General features: G+C 39.4%; 1 protein-coding gene across 3 annotated transcripts in view; it reads right to left on the bottom strand.

Moving 5' to 3' along the window:
- The window catches only part of MTX2 (metaxin 2), a 43177-nt gene extending 38635 nt beyond the window's left edge, over positions 1–4542 (bottom strand). Inside the window, exons 1-2 of one of the 3 annotated variants that reach the window (XM_039339340.1) lie at positions 4391–4530; positions 3235–3315 (exon numbers count right to left, since the gene is read on the bottom strand). In XM_039339340.1, the coding sequence (XP_039195274.1) occupies positions 3235–3315; positions 4391–4430 (121 nt within the window). In that variant the 5' untranslated portion in view covers positions 4431–4530. Of the gene's footprint in view, positions 1–3234; positions 3316–4390 lie in introns of all 3 variants that reach the window. The other 2 variants (XM_039339338.1, XM_039339339.1) reach the window with 2 other exon arrangements.
- Positions 4543–21305: the final 16763 nt, after the last annotated feature.

Below are 21305 nucleotides of genomic sequence, written 5' to 3'. Positions count from 1 at the left end.
TATATGATAAATCTCAATAAATTCTTATATTTGTCTGAGGAAAAATATGTTGCACTGGATCCACCTAAAATAGATTTTGAGTATTGCCGTGTATGACAACCAGTTTGAAATACAGTTACCATTTATAGCATTAAAGGAAAAAATATTTTCTTAGCATGTGAAGCCATATCAAGTAGATTCACCACCACTAAAATCAGTAAGATTTTGCAGAGTAAAATGCAAGCAAAATGACTTCTTCATTATCTAGCCAACATCATCACAAAAAGCCTCTTAACGCTTCATAAACGATTTGGTCATCATTTTATATTTAATCATAAGTGCATTAGAGCAACAGACTATGCTCAGCATGTTCAAACAAATGCAACTTATCAAGTGAAAGGGGCAACATTTTAGAAAATCAACATTTACTATACTGCAGATAAACAAGGATAGAAAGCAAAAAAACAATTATGCCTGGCACAGACTACATCCTTTATCTAGAAGAAAAGTCATTTTTAAAGAGTTGACATCCCAAATAAAGTCTTAACACACTTTGGGACCAAGAAAAATCTTTTCTTTTTTTTTAAATATAGAGCACCCTAGAGCAATTGAACTAAATATGCAATGAAGATCAATATTTTATTGCTGCCATCTCACCACAGCAGTTATAGTTCATTGGATCTACATAGCAGGGTGATTGTTTTCATGAACAAGGTCTTCTACTAGAAGTCATTCAAATTTCGTTTTAATTTTTGGTACAAAAGTTTCAAATTTATGACCACACTACTATACATCTAAGATAGAAAAGCTGATATTAAAGAAAATAGAGATAGAAAATACATTATTTTAAAAAGTGAATGATGAATGCATCATCATTCTTGATGAATGCATGAACTTAATATACAGGTAGTCCTTACTTACCAAGTTCAGTGATTGTTTGAAATTGTTAACAGTGTAAAAAAAGTGTACTGCAACAGCCACACATGCAATCTATCCTCGCATATCACAGTATCCTGCAGTCATATGATTAACAATTAAGATTCATCATCTCAGCATTCAATGGCTGCATAATCACCATTTACATGCTTCCCAACCAGCCTGTAACAAGCAGAGTTAATGGAGAACATGGAAGTAAAATCAGAAGTCACAGTCATGTAATGTTTTGCTTAATGGCTACGGTGACTTCTTTAACAACTGAATGGGAAGTGATGTCGTAAGTCTATAACAGTCACATGATTTTTCAATTAGCAACTGCTGCACTTAGCAATAGCTGCCAGTCCCCGTTGTGGTCACTAAGCAAGAACTACTTATATACTATAAGCTATGCAGTATAAATGCAGGATTAGTAGATATCCAAATCTTTCATATATGTAGCCTATCTTCCTACAAGACAACATATACAGAATCAGCTAATCTTCACCATTACTTCCTACATCAAGTTATGAGGTAATTATATTAAGAGACAGTTAATTAATCCAAGGCTACCCATGAGACATAGCTGAGGGCTTCAGCTATGATGACCTTATCCCAGGCATAACATTGCAAACTTCTTCTTTATTTTAAAGGCATTAAATTTCAAAATAATAGATCAGGTAGAATTAAACCGGTGCCTTCTAAGTGCTTTTAATTTCAGTTCCCATGACTTTCTGCCAACATGGTCATAGTTTATTTTTTAAATTTTGACACTGCCCATCTCAGTTGGGTAATTAGTTAAAATATTTGTGAACTGCAATAAAAAATCTGAAGAACACTTGGTTGCTAGCACATTCCTAGATCACATAGTTGTCTTGGCAATTAAAGGTGCATCCTATTTTTGCATTATAATCCAGGAAGATAAATTCCATAATATGCAAGACACTTTAATTTTCTTATGTATACAGCATGTAGAGTGTATCTATGAGTCTAGGCCAGGGGTGTCAAACTCGCAACATCACATGACGTGTCGCGACATATCGTGACTTTTTTTCCATTGCTGGCAATGGGATAGGTGCAGTTTCGCCATGACGCATCCAGCCTGTGGACCGGCAGTTTGACACACCTGGTTTAGGCTTACTGGTTATTATATTTAAGGACACAAGACACCTTAGATCATTAATCAGATCAAAAGCACTATGAGAAATTTGAAAAGTTAAGAATGTCTAGATATAAAAAGAAAGTGAACAAATTTACCGATTATACAATAGTGCACATGTAGTGTTAACAGTCCCAAGTGAATAACCGATCATAAAAATATGAAATGGTCAATTCACTCTTTAAAAAGAAAATAAAACCTCACGCTCTCTCTTGCTTAACTAGGGGGACAAAGGATTTCAATGTTCCCTGCTAGGGAAGCCAGCACCAAGTTGAAAGACAATCACATGAAGTCCTTGCTTAACAACCTAGATCAGTGCCAGAGGCGGCACTCAGAGCCCTCTCTGTGGGCACGCACGTCATTGCCCCAACCCTGCCACCCCCCATGGCCCACTCACCAGCAGCCCCCCTGGAGGAGAGTCGTCCCGGGTGCAGCCTGCGCAGAGCAGCGCAGCCAAGACATGGCAGCCGGACAGCAGGGACAAGACTCCGCCCTCGCGCCCCATTGCGTACAGATGATACTATGGAGCACGGACAGAGGGCATGGCCATGACGCTGCTGGGCTGCCTGGGCGATCTGCTGTGGTGGGCCGTGGAGGTGGTGGGTGGCCCTACGGGCAGGACAGGCAGGGGTGGGGCAGGTGCGAGGCGGGTTTTGGGCACTTGGTCTCTAAAAGGTTCGCCATCACTGACCTAGATGGTCCTCACTTAACAGCAGCAACCAGAACGGTTGTCACTAGATGCTTTATGTTACCAACCACTTGTTCAGCAACTAGTAGAAACTGTAATAGCACTGAATGAGTCCTATTGATGACTGGTCCTTGAAGTTCCAATCATTGCAGCATCCTGCAATCACAAGATAACCATTTGTGATCTTCCCTGCCAGCTTCTCACAAGCAAAGTCAATGGGAAAGCTGGCAGGAAATGTCACAAGTTGGTATGGCGAGTATCCCTCCTGCCTTCCTGTGCACTATGCCGCACTTTTTTTCCCTTAGTCTCCTTGCACTCACACTGATCCACGTCCTCCTTCCCTTGGCTTCCCTGCGCTCATATCAATCCACACCCTCCTTTCCATGACTGTGCTCCCCCCTGCACACCTTCGGGTTACAACAGCAACCTAAATTGCCTAGATTGCTATCACTAAGCAATGTGATCACGTGGCATCACACTGTATAACATCACTTACCAATGGCAGTCCCAGTTGCTGTTGTAACCCAAGGGCTATCTGTACTTTTCATCATGTTCCATTTTAAGTACGTAATCTCATCTATTTAAAAGATGCACAGAAGAGAGATCTTGAGCTACTGGCATTCACTTGAAACAGACAAGCAAGGGGTTTACAAATCTCAATATGCAAATAATATCAAAAAATATAATTCACAGAATTTACAAAATCACTGACTCCACCCTGAAAACAGTTTTGCGTTTTCCTCCACACCTCTTTTTGCACATGGCTAGGATTGGTGGATCTAATAAAAAAATAGAGGGAATCTCACAAGTCTGAAATACACACAAAACTGAAGTGGGTTACTCAAAAGTAACAATGAAGGGTGCATGTTCACAATACCAACACTACCATTTTGAGTCAGACCCAGCAACTACAAAATGCACAGCAGCAAAAACAGGATAAGCCATTAATGCCTGCCTTTATTTGTGTGGCTGGGTTAGGTTAGGTTGGGACAATTTAGTAAGAAATGGACTAGAACCACAGCAAGCAGCAGAGGGACTATGGCACAACTTCATGAGAAAGTTGGAGCTTTCCAAACTGCAGGCCATTATTACTATATTACTATATTATTATTTTATGCCACCTTTTTTAAATAAGATGGTGAACTTCCTCCTCCCATTTTCCCAACAACAACCCTGTAAAGTGGGTTGGGCTGAGAAGAGAGAGTCACTCAGCCAGTTTTTCTGTGTAAGGGAGGCCTACAATTCAGTCTCCCGGTTTCTAGGCCAGCATCTTCACCTCTACAACCAGGCTGACTAAGAGATCTAAGAACTGAGCTGCAACACTTGGCTAGCAGCGTATGGAAGCAGACAAGGCTCTTCAGCTAATAATACTGACAGGCTCCATCCAGGATGCGGGGTCCAAAATGCAAAAAACGAACAGGACGGCCTGGCCGCGCTCAAGAAGGGAATTCCAGTTTCCCTGGGCAACCCCAGCCTCACCGCCGCCCACTCCAGGCAACTCTCCAAAGGTCGGACGCTTCTCCTCCTTCGGAGGACGCGAGGTGCAGCCCAGGTCAAACTCTACGACTGCAAAGCCCCGTGGGGAGGGGAGGGGGGAGGGAGGTTTGCCTGCATCCGTTCCGCTCCCGTTCCCGCCGTCGTTTCCCGCTCACCTGCTATCTGAGTCACGAAGGCTTCCGCCACCAGTGACATGCTTCCGACGACAGACGACTCCCTTCCACTCCCGTCCCCAGGCCGAGTCGCAAGCCGCCGAAGGTGAACGACACCGAACGATAGCACGGCGGCTGCGCCGACCAGCCTGCGAGGAAAGTGCATCCGGGGCCTGCTCCGCCCCTCTGAGGAAAGACAGAGAGAGAAGAGCGCGCCTGCTTGCAAAAGCGAAGAGAAAGCGATGCTTCTCGCCTGCGCGCTGCAAGAGCCGCTGCGGGTCTCAGCCTGAAAGGGGCTGCGGTCCTGGTTCGCCCATTACTCGCAACCCGGGTGTGTTACATTCGCCGACGCTTCGTGGTTGGGAGAAGTACACTCTAATCCGCCGAAGCGGGTCTGATGGGCTCACTAGTCGCAAAATGCGTGGATTTGGTTTTGCCTTTTTTCCCCTGGCATTTTGGACAAAGGGCTAAAGGTGGGGAGTAAGTACTGGGCCATTGTAATATCCCAAAATAAAAATTCCTGCGAGGCTGATTGCCCCAACCCTCGGACCCATTCAGGCACCAGCATTTTATATGAATGGGGGTGGATGAGCACATATGTTGTTCGTCCATCGATTTCGATGAAGACCTTGACAGCTTGTGGGTTATGGGCCATCAACGATGTGTCCGTAGGTGGCTAATAAGACCAATGTTAGCACGGAATGTTCTGCCACATACTGAACAAAGAAATGTAGACACTGTTACTTCAGCATTTGCAGCTCTGGCTTTGCGGAGTGCTCGCTTTTCTTGTGCCAAGATTGTCCTTCTGTGTTCATATGTCTGGCAACCCTGGTACACCAAGGTACGCCATGTTGGTCGAGCATGCGCCAGAAGTTCCCAAGAGATGGTGTTAATATCCAGAGACTTAAGAGAAGCTTTCAATGTGTCTTTGTATCGCTTCTTTTGTCCCCCATGCGATCACTTTCCTTGAGACAGCTCACCATAGAAGAGCTGTTTAGGGATGCAATGATCTGCCATCCTTACAACATGGCCTGCCCAGCGCATCTGGGCTTTCATCAATAGAGAGTAAATTGATGATAGGCCTCCTCTGGAGAGGACATCTGTGTCTGGTATCTTATCCTGCCACCGAATCCTCAGAATTCTACGAAGGCAAGTCATGTGGAAGTAGTTCAGTTGCCTAACATGCCTCCTGTACACTATCCAGGTCTCACTAGCATACAATAGGGTAGTTAGCACTGCTGCCTGGTAAACTTTAAGCTTGGTAGCAAGACTTATTCCACGGCGGTCCCACACGTTAGTCCGCAATCTGCCAAATGCAGAACTTGCCTTGGCAATTCTACAGTTGACCTCAATGTCAATTGTCACTGCATGGGAGAGGGTACTACCAAGATACGTAAATTGGTCCACTGCTTGCAGCTTTTGTCCCTTTACTGTGATGGTAGGCTCTTGATATTGGGCTTTTGGAGCTGGCTGGTACATCACTTCAGTTTTTTTCGTTGATGAAGAGGCCAAAGTTGTCACAACTGCCTGCATTAAGGGCACAGTCATTAGCAAAGAGATCTCGTAGCACAGTCTCCTTTACCTTGGTGACAGCCTGAAGTCTTCGCAGGTTGAACAGTTTTCCATCGGTTCTGTACCTCAGATTAACTCCCATTGAGCTGTTCTAAAAGGCGTCTGACAGCATGGCTGAGAACATCATGCTGAACAGGGTTGGTGCCAGCACGCAGCCTTGCTTAACGCCATTAGTAACAGGGAAGGCCTCTGAGGCTCCACCGTTACTCAGAACACAAGCCGCCATGCCATCATGGAACTGTCATACCATCAGAATAAACCTGTCCGGGCACCCAAACTTCGACATAATGCGCCATAGTCCTTCACGACTAACTGTGTCAAAAGCCTTGGTGAGATCCACGAAGGTGGTGTATAGTTCATGATTCTGCTCCTGACATTTCTCCTGGAGCTGTCGAGCTGCAAATATCATGTCCACTGTGCCACGCTCTTTGCGGAAACCACACTGTGTCTCAGGTAGTATACCCTGTTCCAGATGGTCAAGCAGGCGATTTAGCAACACTCGTGCAAAGATCTTCCCTGCAACAGAGAGAAGTGATATTCCTCTATAATTATCGCAGACTTGTCGATTTCCTTTCCTCTTGTAGAGGTGCAAGATGGACGCGTCTTTCAGTGCACATATATGTGCACATATAGAGCCTAGGTGGCAGGCAGTCTTTAGGACCACGTATGAACTCAGTCCCTGTCAAATTATATCTCAGTAGGTATGAAATAAAATATATCAAATAGGTATGAAATAAAAAACATGTTTTTTTTCATGGGAATAAAAATAATTTGTAATTAGCTAGAGAATTACATAACAGGTACTTAGTTAGATTTGGTTTGTGAGAACTGTTAATTTTTTCTAGGGCTTCGGCAGGACATTTTATTTATCAAATTTCTACACTGCCCAATTCACCTAAATGACACTGGTCATATATTTGTATTGGTTTACAGATAAAAAAACATGGTAATGTAAACAACATAATTAAAAACAGTTAAAAGTAGAATTAAAACCAATTTGAAATTAGAGGCTAGAATTTAAAAGTTAAAAAGCTAAAGGGGCTGCCGGGTGAGTGCCCTCAAGCCACCAACTACCCACGTGGTTGTATTTCATTTGTAGACCCCCATACCAATTGGCAGAGGCAGGTCTTGACATTTTTCCAAAAAGCCAGAAGGCTGGCAGCATGTTTAGAAAATGGAAGGAGCAGGGACACAGCCCCTGCAAAAGTTCTTAGGCCCAGAAGCCAAAGGTGGATACCATCCCATCTCCTGGAAAGGCAAAGCAGAATGTGGAACAACACCCATCATCACTGAAGGAAGCTGTGTCCTGTTTGATTTGCCCCTTACAAGTTCCTTATACTGTATGTTCTAACTTGACCATTATTTGCAATGGAGAAAAAATAGCATTTGCAATATTTGGATCATTGGTAACAAATAAGGATTTGCTATTCATTGGGTCTTCTTTCAAACCATGGTGGATACACTGCTCAAGGAAGGCTAAGTGGTACCCATGGCACTGAGCAGTGGCTGCCTCCCTGGAGATCCCTTACCTGACTTTATATTTTTAAAGATGGGTCTAATTCATAACTAATCCGAAATGAAAAACTGGCATGCTGCAAAGCAAACTAACTGGCTCCAATCATGTTGATTTTCAAGAAGGTATTTTGGCCCTCCATATGTTTTATGGGCATTCCTGCAAAAGACAAATAGTAAACAGCTATAGCCAAATGGTCTTTTTTGGGGGGTGGGGGGAGTGTGTCCACCGACTCAGAAAAAAATAAGCATAACCATAAAGCTGAGCTATCGTGACGGAGCATCCGTGGAAGCTGAAAGAGCTGGTGCAATGGAACTGCCTTAAATGCCACCTTCTGGTAAAGGAATGGTTTATGAATGGCTACACCTCTATTGGCCATTCATAAAATGGTTGTTGCAGCCATTTTGTGAATAATAAAACTATTTCATGGTAGCCATTTTGTGTGTGTTCACATTATGCTCTCAAAATTACAAATGTGCTCACCAGCCCAAAATATTGACTAACCTTGATATATTTGGATTTCAAAGTTCAAAATATTTATGAAAATATGTAGTTTGGAATTATATCTTTGTATTTTTACCTTATTATTAGGCAGCTGCAGTACTGGAGATAGGACTTTGAATAGCACTAACAGTAAAGCTGACAGTATATATCTGAACAATTTCAATGTCTCCAGGCTTTCTGTTTTCTTACTTCATATTTCATTTTAATAACAGAAGCAGAATTAAACTGTCAGCAATATTTGAGAAGCCAACAGTGTTTATGTTACTAACAGGTTTTACATCCGTCATGACTTATGTAGTAAATGTCATCACCATCAAACATATGCCTTGTCTCCATTTGCTGGATAGTTATGTGGCTAATCCTCAAACCAACAATCCATCATAATGAACAAAATTATGATAAATATCCCCATCAGTTATAATACTGCAATATTGGTCAGTGCTTTTCATTACTGCGTTGTCTAGATCTAATTTCAGTGCAGCTCTTTCTTACTGTATTTCCACAGTGAGCTACTCATTATCTCTGGCCTAATCTTGCAATTCTCAATGAAGCAGGGAGGGGAGAACAGTCTAATGAAAGGTTTTATGCGGTTTTCACTTAGGTTGTGTGGACCATGAAAAATGGTTTTTGACCTTGAAGAAAATAGCTGTTTATTTTATAAAATAAAAGTTTTTCTCCTTTCATTACTGCTTTCTGGAATGTTTTTTTAACAAGAATTGAAATACTTTATTACACTTGTCTTCAGCCTTTTATCTGTTGGCTTTGTTATGCACTGAGAGTTCCATCATGCATTAATAAATTTGACAAAATATTCATACAACAGAAACTGTACATGCAAAATACCTGAAAGTTCTCTCATCATCCAGAAACAAATGTAGCACCGGATTTTGTTGCTGAAGCCAACTGCTAAAAATTTATCCAAGCAAATATTTTTGATCTTGTGTAAAAGTTGTGGTTGCAAAATATAGTTGTCCCAAAATGAACTTTTGTCCAGAATGAGAATAATTTTTAAATTTCCCCATCACAAAATGTCATTTTTGGAAGTCATTTTAGAAAGGGGGAAATAAATTACTTATGAGTGGTTGTTGGCCATCCATGTGTTAGAAAACATAAATTGAACCAGCTAAATATTCAGTTATGGTACAAGCATGCCATACTAGGCCTAATGCATAATCTCTCTCATGAAGGCTTAGTTTGACAAGAAAATTAGTATGTGTACTCTAAACTTTATTTTTTTCTTCTGTTTTTCTAGATATTAACTGTACTCACACACACTTCCTGTACATCTAAGGTTGCTGATCACATTCCAGTATATTCTCAGTCGCTATCGCTACCTATAATCTTTTTGATATTAAAAAATAAATTAGGTGCACTGACTGTGGTGAAGTTTCCAAACTACAGTAGTGTATTCTCTTGGCTAAGTACTATATTACAAAGAGAGACTATGGGTTTCTTATACTGCATGTACCAGTGGATAAATGGACCTTAGTTTGGGTTCCAAGTGATCATTAAAAGTATCCTGGCTATACTGATATCTTCTAGAAAAATAAGGGGCAAATCTCATCCACCTGTATTTTGCCAGGATTTTTTTTATAAGCTATGGGTGATCAGACATCCTTTAAAGCAGCCCTGAAGTTAACTTTCTATTTTCACTTCAGAGCCCTCCTCCCGCCCTGCAGGCTCTGTTATTCACAATCTTTTCTGTAGATAACATTACATCCAGTACAATTTCTGCCTATTTTCTGTTTGTATAGACCAGTGGTCCTCAACCTGTGGGTCGGGACCCCATTTGGGGTCAAACGACTATTTCACGGGGGTCGCCAAATAACGCAGTCCGCCATTTTTTCCCCCTTTTCCTTAGCTGTGCTACTCCCTTTTATTCTATTGGCTTTTGAAAGCCAATAGAATAGGCTCTCTTGAATAGAGTCTAATTCTATTGGCTTTCAAAAGCCAATAGGAATTGTCCATGCTATCTCTGCCCTGCTGAGCCCGCCAAAAGTCCCATTCTGCAAACGGTGCTGCACCAGTTGAGTAGTCCTCGACTTACAACCGGTTGGGGGGTCGCGGCATTAAAAAGGTTGAGAACCACTGGTATAGACTATAGCCTGAAGGCCCATCTTTATTTCGCAACTAATTCTCAAGATTTCAGGCACATGAACTAAATGTTTGCCCTCTGAGATCAGACACAAAAAGAAAGGACATTTCTTCAGTTGATAGTATCTTGTGACTGATTTTCTGCAATAATGGGCAAAGACATAAAAAATAATTTGCATTTTCCACGCGACAGAAACCTTGTATCAGGATTGTCAATGTCTTTTCTGCCCAATGCTCTTGTCATTTAACTCTTTGATAAGAATCAATTGGGAATGGAGCTATATAGCTGCAACAGTTTCTTGCAAATTGTAGATAGTTGATATTACAGATACCTAATTAAGCTGACATATCACCTTATTTCAGTCTCAGGCATTTTGGCAATGCTGACTTACTTTATATCAGGGATTATTTACATATGGCAAACAGAATTATTATACCCTAATGTATTTTCAATCGTATAAAGTTAATGGATACATTACTAGTAAACATACCAGTAGTAGTACATGAGAAACTGAAACAAGCTAGATAGAAATGTCTGATAAACTAGTGCAGGTTATATAAATTAGGGCTGATTCTCCATGTTGCCCATAAAGATGAGACTGAGGAAGTGGAAGAAGCTAGTGACTTAATGAGTCGTATGATTGTTGGGATTGGGCCAAGTATAGTAGACAGAAGCATCTTTACTGTTTTGCTTTAGATTTGATACGATAAGATGGGGATAAAACACCCAGAAAACTTGCAACCTATTCTAAATCTGTTCTGGAGACAAAGATTTCACTAGGATGTTTATATATTGCTAGTTATTTTCAGGGATTATCTGACACTATACATATACTTGAAAGTATTTTGACAAATCAAATTTGGGATCTGAATATTTAGCTATGACAAAACCCTGAATTGTAACAATACGATATCTGGATAGGCAGTTTAAAATGGTTTGGTTTAATTGGGTTTTTAAGCCAATGATCCTATTCAGTGATAAATGTGTGTGTAAGTAAATGTGTATGTGCATATACATGTTGCCTATTTTTTATGTTGACTTAAATCCCCCAAAACTTAAAATGTTTGGCAAAGTACTCTTCAAATTGATGACATCCAAACCTAAAACTTCAAGAATTCTCAGCGTGTTGGGAACTGAAATTCCACACAACTGGAAGTCACCAGACTGGTCTACCTCATTAAAAGTAGGTTTTCCAGGATTCCCATGGAACAAATAAAACAAACATTCAATTCTGTAATGCAAATGTATATTAAAATGGTTTAAAAGGAAGGAAACAAATGTTTAACTGTCATATTTTACTGCTTAAAAGAATTAAATGAATACACATACCAAGAAAAATGATAACTTATCACATAAATCAAAATCTGGTTCTGGAGGTTTTAATCAATGGACTTTTTGCACAAACAATTCATTCCATATGCTGAAATTTCGTAGAATCCAAAAGAAGCAAATTAGAAAAAAGATATGCATTTATGTGTATCTCATTTGAAGTTGTTTGAACTAGTCTTTTTATACCTATCAATCTAACAGCAAGCATATTGGGTAGTATTGAACAACAGAAACATAAATTTAAATCTTACTAACTAATTTCTGAATGAATTCTTTTGAAGGAATATAAAGATGTTTTTAAAGAGAGAGGGTTGAGCTATAATACCTAAATCTTTATATCTGTTGACAGAGCCTTTCAATCATAAGCAAAGTCAAATAAAAATGGCTTCCAAACTGTTATGAAGAGAGTTTAATATATCAATTTATATGTCATAAAACATAGATGGTGAACTATGAATTTATTAGATGATAGTTGAATTATAGGTCCCCCCCATCATTAGTAATCAGACAAATTGTTTATGCATGACTGTTGGGAGCTAGACAGAAGATCAACAGCCATAGATTTTCTTCCTCAGTCTTACAGGATGCTACCCAAAATGCTTGCTTTTTAAAATATATTTCCCTTTGCAAACAATTTTGTGAACATACAACTCCAGCTTCCCAAAATTGCATGTTTACATTTTTACCTATCTTGCATCGGGTTCACGATTTGTAACAGTAATAGATAAAAAGACTGAATTGATAAATGTGTCATACATGATTATTGGATCTTCAGGATTTTCTTTTCCAGTACAACTGGTACTCTCTAGAAATATTGAACTACATCTGCCATTGCCCTCAGCTACCACAACCAGTTGAGGTAGGTGGGGATTATAGCCTGACACACATGGAATATGTAGGGGAGGATCCATTATATAACTTTTGTGTGATGAATATAGCACATCATAAATCTTTTTAAAAGATCACATAATGTACACAGGTGACATTGGAGAATATTGATTTTTGGATTCATTCCAGTTCAGATTTCTGTCTGGCTTTGAAAGCGAACCAATCAAGGTCAGCCTGGTAGATGACTTATGCTGGGAACTGAATGGGGATGGACAACCTTGTTGATTCATTTGAAAATGAGTTTTAATAACTTCCAACCATGGCATCCTTCTAATCATCTTGCTGAATGAAGCTTCAGGGACATTGTTCTGCAGTAGCTTTCATTCTTTCTGACCAAACATTTCAAAAGAAGGAGTAGCCAAAATAGGCATATGTCTCTAACCATAATAATGTCCAAATGATCAATATACCTCATGACAATGTAACACAATTTCCACCCTTTCATACTTATGGATTTCTCTCATAATAACATACACAATTATATAAGTAATGGAGACACTCTCCCTCTACCATACTCCACTCATGGCTTGGGGAATTTGTTCTACACAACAGTTATTGTATTATGAGATACTTTGGTTCCTATATGCTTCTCTCATCCTATTTAACATCTACATGAAACCACTGCTTGATGTTTTCCAGAGATTTGTCCTATCTTCCTCTTCCCCTTGAGTCATATCAGATGTTTCCTCTGCCACAAGTTCATTTTTTCATATATGGTGTTTACTTACAAGTCATCCGTAGCTTCCTTGTTTTTTTAAAAAAAACAATAAATATATTTAAATTATCTCTGTTTATAACAAATGTAAGGTTCAAGTGCACAACTTATATAAACTGCACAGAGGAAGAGAGAAGAAGGCAATTTAATTTTCCTCCTCAGATCTTCATGGCTGCATCTTCCTAGTGCCAGATTTAGGCATCAACTAAAGAAGCTAGAGTTTTAGGGCCTTAAAATCCGCAGAGCCTCACAAAAATTCGTATTTTTTTAGCTTTCAGATTTTATATGGCTTTTTATGAATGCTGTAGCTTTGAAAATCTTGTGTAGCAAAATTTTATGTGTAGTTTTAGAATGGCTTTATATGCAATTAATTTAATGTTCACAGAAAGCTAGCAGCTGTGCAGCATATCATTTGAACACAAAATTGTGATTTTTCTTTTGAGAAAAATCAGAAACAAAATGATCCAAGCTGTATCGGACACCAGTTTTCTGAATTTCCAAACAGGTTTGATAATTACAAGTGATCTTGATTATTTATTTTGTCAGCACTTTCTATATATATATTACTGAAGCTTAGATTTTTTAAAAAAATTGCATTAAGTATTGTTTCCAGGAGATGCTATATTTTATTATAATATAATGCTATATTATAATCTATAAGAGACACGAAGCCAGCCAAATGATAAATATGTAATCAGAAAATGCATTTGAAAGTAATTTGTATTTTGTATTTTTTTTTCATTTTAAATACCTTGCTGTTAAATAATTAAAAAGCATATTTACATCTTCAATTTTTTTTGTGGCCAGCCCAAGGCTCTGTTTTGGTACACACCTTAGTGAGATATTTTGGTGTAAGTTTTTAACAAGGGGCCCCCAAGATTTGTATAATTTAGGGCCCCACCAATTATAAATCCTGCCTCTCCCGGCAGATAAACTATTAAAAAAAAAGATCATGAAATATAGCAGCCCCATCTAACCATAATACATTGGTGTTAAATTACAATGTCACAGAGGTTGCAAATATAGACACATGCTAATTCCACAATGCAGAGAGAAAGGAGGAGGGAGGGAGAAAAATAAAAGAGCATTTGGATTAGGAGGTTATTATTAGTCTCTAATGAAGAGAAGATGCAATGTGTCTTTTCCACAAACAAGAAATGAAAGATATAATATTTGGCACAAGGACGGTATTCTCCAGAGTACCTACTGCCTACATCACAAGTTATAGGTATATTTATATATATTTGTCCGCAACTCCAATAATCTTCAGTCAAGATACTTTCTGGGAAATCTGGTGGATATAACAGGAAAATTAGTTATGTATTCTGTAGCACAGTTTAAAATTTGGATGAATTCTCACTTTCAAATAAAAAGCCCTGAAATGGATTGGAAGATTTGTGTTTTATAATGATTAAGAGGCTTGTTTAAGATTTATTTTCTGGAATTAGAAAATTTCTAAAATAAATAAACCTGACATCAGGTTTATATTTTAGCTTAGCTTTCTCCAATTTGGCAATCTTGAGAATGTGTAGGCACCATAACTCTGAGAATGGAATCCCACCATATTTAATGGCTATCAGATTGGAGAAGGTAGATGGAGATAAAGATAGCATCTAAGAAATACAAGAACGGAAGAGCCAAATTGGCATAGTAGCAAATTCTATGAGGAGAATTCATTCATAGGGAAATCATTTCTGAAAAAAATATAACAGAGCACTCTCCTCTTGGGTCAGTTGGTTTCCTTCCTTGGAAGCAGACACCAATTTTCACCAGATGAGGAGATGGACTCAAGTAATAGACTGCATTAAAAGAAAACATGTCAATCATTTTGCAATTATTTCTCCCTACAAAGATCCTTTTGCCATTTTATTACTTAAGCATCTTTAAGGCAATGATATTTCTGTAATCAATGTTACATTATAGAGTGCTTAGGCATAATGCTAAGTAGAGGTTTGTGATTTGTGTGCTAGTCTATCCTGGAGAAGTTAAAGCATGTATCAAAAGAGATAAGGACTCACTACCTCTGCTTATTTCCTATCCTCCATCTTATGTGTCAGGATGAGTTTTACTTTTGATTGTTCTCTCTAGCTCTGGTCTACTACTGCAAACTTTGGCAAAAGCTTATTCTTGCAAATGAGAAGATTTCAGGGTATAGTCCTTATGTCCAAACAAGTGAAAAAGTTTCTAATATAACACTTCATCCTTACTAATTTTGAGAGAAGGACCATGGCCTACTTCATCTTATTGTATAAAACAGGGGTCTCCAACCCCTGGGCCGTGGCCCATCTACCAGGCCGGGGCCTATTCAGAATTGGGCTGTTTGAGTGCTGGAATGCATGTGCAGAGCTCAACTTGCACAAGTGGTGGGCCAGTGGGCATTCATGCATGTGAATGCTGGCCCACCATTCACATTGGCCCATCACTTGTGCAAGGGTTGCATGTGGCCCAGTTCTCTCCACCCCCCAGCCAAGACACCAACCTGCAAAGGATGGGGACCACTGGTATAAAAAAAACATTAACTTCAGTGCTTTAATGGGAAAAAAGCAGTTTTCCAAATATCAACAGGCTGAGTCAAATGTTAAATTATCTTTCTATGACACAGAGAGAATGAGGGAGAGACACTTTAATATAGTTACAGACCTTGCATTATACCCTCCTCCCTCTAAGAGAATTATGTTGTATGCTGCTGCCAACCTAGAACAAAAAGAACCTTATTGTAACTGGAGAGAAATGTAAAAGATGTCAAAAATACCTTTTCCTTTCTAATAGACCTACCACTGGGCAGAGTGGAGCAGTTATCTCAGGCAGCAAGGTGTTGAGTGTCAAGAATGATTGATGGTTTTTATTTATTTATTTTGAATTTTTATTGCTTGGGAAGAAAAAAGTATTTTTCAGATTGGGTCCAGGTCCTGTGTCTGGATGCAGATTAATTCTAGAGGACTTCAATTTTAGTGCAGTCTTACAATAATGAGAAGGAAACCTGCCTTCTTCTTCTCTTTGTCAGGGTTGGTTTGGTTTGGTTTGGTTAACAGTCCAGCTTCCATCTCCCCAACTCTCATGTCTCTCCTACAAATATTTTACCCTTAACTGTTAAAGACTTGAATGTGTTCATTTTTCCTTTGAAATTTCAAATTCCAAATTTCAACTCATCTCATGAAGACTCAATTTACAGAACCACAACCCTGAAAGCATACATGTATTTTAAGAGTTAGAAAGGACAGTAGAGTTCAATGTCCTGTCCTGTACAGAAATCCAATACTACAGCATCCCTGGCAGATGGCCATCCAGCCTCTGTTTAAATACAGCTCATAAAGGAGAGTCCACCATCTATGAACCAGTCTGTTGAAAGCTCCTGTCATTAGGATATTTTTCCTGATACCCAACTGAAATCTACTTCCATCTTATCCAAACTCATTGTTTTTTGTCTTGTCTTCTGGAACAACTCTTGAGTTCTCCAAACTAATGACACTGGAGGCCACAAAGCCCTGAACTGCCTCCAAAATTGTGTCCAGAGGGAGCAGATTAGAGACAGTTTAGGAGTTTATGGCCTGTATGGCAACTTGGACCTTATTCAGCTGCTTACAGGTCAAACTCATAGTAGTGGTCATCATGCTTTACATTTGTTTTTGTCTTGGGGCAACATTGATGTCAACTGGAATTGAGGAATATTATTATGAGTCTCTTACTATGGTTAGACCATTTTTGTTAGTTCTAGAGTTTTCCGTAGACACTTTTCACACAAGGAGGGAGGACCTATTTGGCTGGTTTAATCCAGATGCATGGTGGGCCATGTTGGGTTACAGAGAGTAGTTCTTGGGGCTCTAATCCAGGGCTCTTCAAACCTGGCACTTTAAAACTCCTAGAATTCCCCAACTAGCTTGCTCTAAACCATGGTTTAATCAAGAAATTTGTTGCCAATTGGAATGAAGTCGGGAGCACTTTTATTTTTAGCAACAGGTTATGAAGCAATAAAAGAGATATCTAGAGCACTATAGGAGGAAGACAAATAGTGTACCTGATCAAACATGGGTAAGAGCCTTTGTTAGGATTACGTGCAAAGGAACAAAAAAAAAAAACATAGCTATTTTCCCAGTCTGGATAGTTTATTCAGAGACTTTGTTTTGGGTAAACCAATCTCAGGAAAGGAGGGACTGAAGAAACATTCACAAGTGTGCTCTGAAGAATATTCTAGGCATCTGCTATAAATTATTAAACTTTTTGCAGGTACCTTAGAATTGAATAACATGTTTATCTGGGCAGACCTTAAACCGGTTAGTCATGAGGAAGAAAATAAAATCCTTACTGTTGCTGGGAGTATAGCCACCTGTGTATTACTATAGTTCCATGTTGGACATACTTTATGTTCTTTGTAGAAAGCAATGTCACCTAGCATGTATGACCCATGAGACATGCCTTCTCTGCTGCAGTGTCTACCTATGGAACAACATTTCTCCCAATCTTCAGATGACCCTGTATAACCTGGTTTTTCCCTCAAGCATTGGACCAGAGCTTTAGATGAGCCCATCCAGACAAAAAGGTCTTGAATGGAATATGGGTGATTGGTCTCAACTATTCTGCTTTTTTTGTTTATTCTGTTGTGAGTGTTTATCATGTTTTACTTTTACTTCCTTTCTTTTTATGCTTATAGCTACTGCAGTTGTAATTCATCCAGAGTTGTTTTGTAATTTGAGCAACTGTATAAATTACATAAACAAACAGCTCTAGATAATTGTGCTACATGTTCTGTCTATATAACATATTTCAAATACCTAAAGACAGCTATTGGGTTTCTCTGCAGGTTTCTCTTTTTAAGCTAAAATATACCCATCACCTCCAACCATTTTTTGTAGGTTTTCTTTTGGACCCCTTATAATCATGATTGTTTTCCTCTGGACATGCTCTTGTTTGTCAATATTCTTCCCAAAATGCGGGCCCCAGAATGAAATACAATATTCTAGGTATATCTGATTAATGCAGATTAGAAAAGTATTATGACTTCTCTTGATTTTTACATTAGAACATCTGCAGCACTATTGTGTCATGTCTGTATTGAGATCCACCAGAACATGCAGATTCCCAAAAGCTCTGAGTAGCTAACAATCAAAATCATCAAATAAAAAATAGCCCCCCACAAAAATAACAACCTCAAATGTAAACATTATCATCAAAAATTAAGAAAATGCAAAGTCATACTTTTATTGGATGTCAACATTCAATCACAGCATTTTTGCACATATTGCTGACTCATGTGATCTCCCCTATCTTATATTCATATTCCAATAGAGAAGAATATTTGTAGCTCAGGGTTGAATTCTGAAGTCCTTGGTGCTCTCTGAGCTTGGTTGTTTGCTTGCAGACATGTTAATACCCAAATAGGTAACCTCATCACTATCAATGCCATCAGTATAATCATTTGATGTTTCCAAATGAAAAACTTTGATTATGTCTGTCAAGGTTGAATTGCTAAGATGCTTGCTAACCTCTGTTGCTGCTCAACTTGCCATAGAAATAGGGGTGAGGGAGAGCCTGGGAAAGAAACGGGAGTTTCAAGAAGATGTCCATGTCACATGAGACCCAAGGTTATCAAAAGCAGGTGTCTGACAAAGAAGTGGACCATTCCCATAACAACAGAAAGAATATGAGTGGGCAACGTGAACACATGGTGGGTGGGGGTTATGAAAAGCTATTGTTAAGTACCTAGATTTTCACATGGGAAAACTAGTTGATTTTAATTCTTCAGTGCCAGGATGTGTATTCAATAAAGATTATCTCTTGTGGCACCTCATGACCTCTGAGTTTCTTCAATGTTAAATTTTCTAGCCGGACGGTTGACAATGTCCCTGTTGAAATCATTTTGTTGGCTTCTGCCCATTGTTCCACCTTGCCAAGATCCTCCTGAATCTTGAAATTGTCCTCACCTTTGGAGAGGTGAGATGTGCTCATAACAAAATAGTGGAGAAATCCAGTCTACTACCTAAAAAATTGTGACTGGGTGATAGTAGATATCCTCCTACCTATCCACTTGCCTGTCCAAGGTAACAGCAAAATGATTAATTTCTGTTCTTTGCATTCATTTAAAAATTCTCTCCTGGGGAAAAAGGATTTTATTCTGAATGTCTCATTGCTTCTATTAGTGTCAATATTTTTCCAACTTTTGACACTATTGTTTTGAGGGGACTAAATATTCATGTTCTTTTAATCCACAAATAGTTATGAATGTTTAAATATTCTTTTAATGTGTACTGTAAAACAGCAGTCTCCAACCTTTGCGGCTGGGGGAGGGGACAGGGGAATTGGCCTGCATGAGCAGTGGGCCAGCACACATGTACACACAATCACACAGCCCTTGCCCAAGTGGCAGGCTGGCACACATACGCACAGCTTGATTTGCATGAGCAGCAGGCCGGGGCACACACACAAGTTGAGCACAGCCCAATTCCAAATAGACCAAGGTCTGGTAGTGGGCTGCAGCCCAGGGGTTGGAGACCCCTGCTGTAGAACACAGATACAGACTCTTTGAGGGCCACGGGCCAAACCTGACCTAAGAATTGCCTGGGGAGCAGTTCTATTTGCCCCTTATATGCATAGTCATGTAATAATTTACTCCTTCTATCAGAGTAAAAAGAATAATTTGTCTACAACTCTTGCAAGGTATTTTGAGGCCAGCTCCTTTGGTTGGGAGAAGAAGTTCACGTTCTTGTATCTTGAATGTGTAAGAAAGCACAGCCTTCTTTTGGGGTGGGCCTTGTTTAATAAAAAAAGAGGGGGGGAAAGCAGTGCTTGGCCTATTCTATCATTATTAATAGAATGCACTATTCTATGAAGGTGCTTATTATTTGTACAATGTTGCCCTTAATCTAATTGCTAAATTGTTTTACTAAATTGTCTAGCAATTGTAAACATCCCCTGTGATCACATTGTGCCGGTTCTTCTCTGAAAAGTCTATGATTCTGTATAATTTTGAAATACCCAGGTAAAACATAACACACTCTAAGATTCAAATAGCTTCCAAGAATAATTTTGGGGGGCAAGGGTGATAAGTTCAAACAATTAAATATTATAGATGAATAACCATGACTATTGAAGGATGAAGGTGGAAAGCTTTTTTTCTCTTCCTAATTCCAGGGAGAATACCGAGCTATGCCTTAATTCCTTCCAGCATAACCTACAACCTGTTTCCAATTGTTTGCCATCCGCTAAACATATGTGGCACCCAACTGCTGTGCATAATGTTATATGAATGGATGCTAGACCTTATCTATCATTTATTTGTCTCATGTGTATGCCCATATATATTACAGACATTTTTATTTAATTATTCAGGAATTGGCATATGAGTTGCATTATCTCATTCCTCTGGGCCCCCTTGCTGACAGAATAATGCAAAGGAGCAGTAGCTAACACTTACACTCTTCAGGTTGTTCATCAGGAAATAAGGCCTCATTTAATTGCCTCATTCACATGGGAGGAAAATTACCCTGAATAAGAAATGTTCACCATTAAAAGTGTGTCTCTTCTTTTATCTCTTCTCCGAGTGAAAAGTTGCAGGGCTTGGTCTTCAATTGCAAATCAGTCTCAACTTTGGGACTGTGCCATTTTGATAGATATCGAGCAGTATCCTACAAAGTCAGCATGTAGATCTGTTTATTCTAGAAAACATATGCTATTAGTAAAGATAAGTATGCCACAAGGCTCAGCTTCTGTTCATTAGAAGGCCCTGGACAGACGATTGTTCTCTAGCTCTCCAAACTATAACATGGGGATAATAGATAATGTTCATTCTAGGAACATCATGTTGAGTGCTGAACATTTTGAGCAAAAAAAAAAAAAAAAGTGTGGGCATGTGTGCCTTCGAGTTAGTGTTGACTCCTGGCAACTGCCTGGACTAGTCCCTGAAGTTTTCTTGGAAGGATTTTGAAAGTGATTTGCCCTTGCCTGCTTCCTAACACACGGGAAAGGTTAGTGAGTCTAGGAGGGCAAGGGGAGGGAAAGAAGGCAAATAGGGACCCAAGGGGGGGGAAAACTATCACTGCAACTGGAGCTGAATAAAAGTGCAAGTAGAGAAGATATTTGGGTAAACAACAAGCCAAAAGGGAATAGTCCCTACTTGATGCCAATAGTGGGAAGTGATGTTTCTGTCGCTAAGCAATGCAGCAATAAAATATGATGTCACTATGACCATACTCATGACAGCAGTTGTGGCAATTCTGGTTGCTGTGGTTAAGCAACTCCCTTGCATCGTCACCATTTGTCACCTCCTGCCAGCTTTTCATTGACTCTGCTTGTCGGAAGCCACCAGTAA

The sequence above is a fragment of the Crotalus tigris genome, unplaced genomic scaffold (genome assembly GCF_016545835.1).
Source record: "Crotalus tigris isolate CLP2741 ecotype Arizona unplaced genomic scaffold, ASM1654583v1 scf7180000017733.2605024, whole genome shotgun sequence".
Classification (NCBI taxonomy): Eukaryota; Metazoa; Chordata; class Lepidosauria; order Squamata; family Viperidae; genus Crotalus; species Crotalus tigris.
The sequence above is the reverse complement of the archived record's forward strand: the minus strand, read 5'-3'. Positions and strand labels throughout refer to the sequence as shown.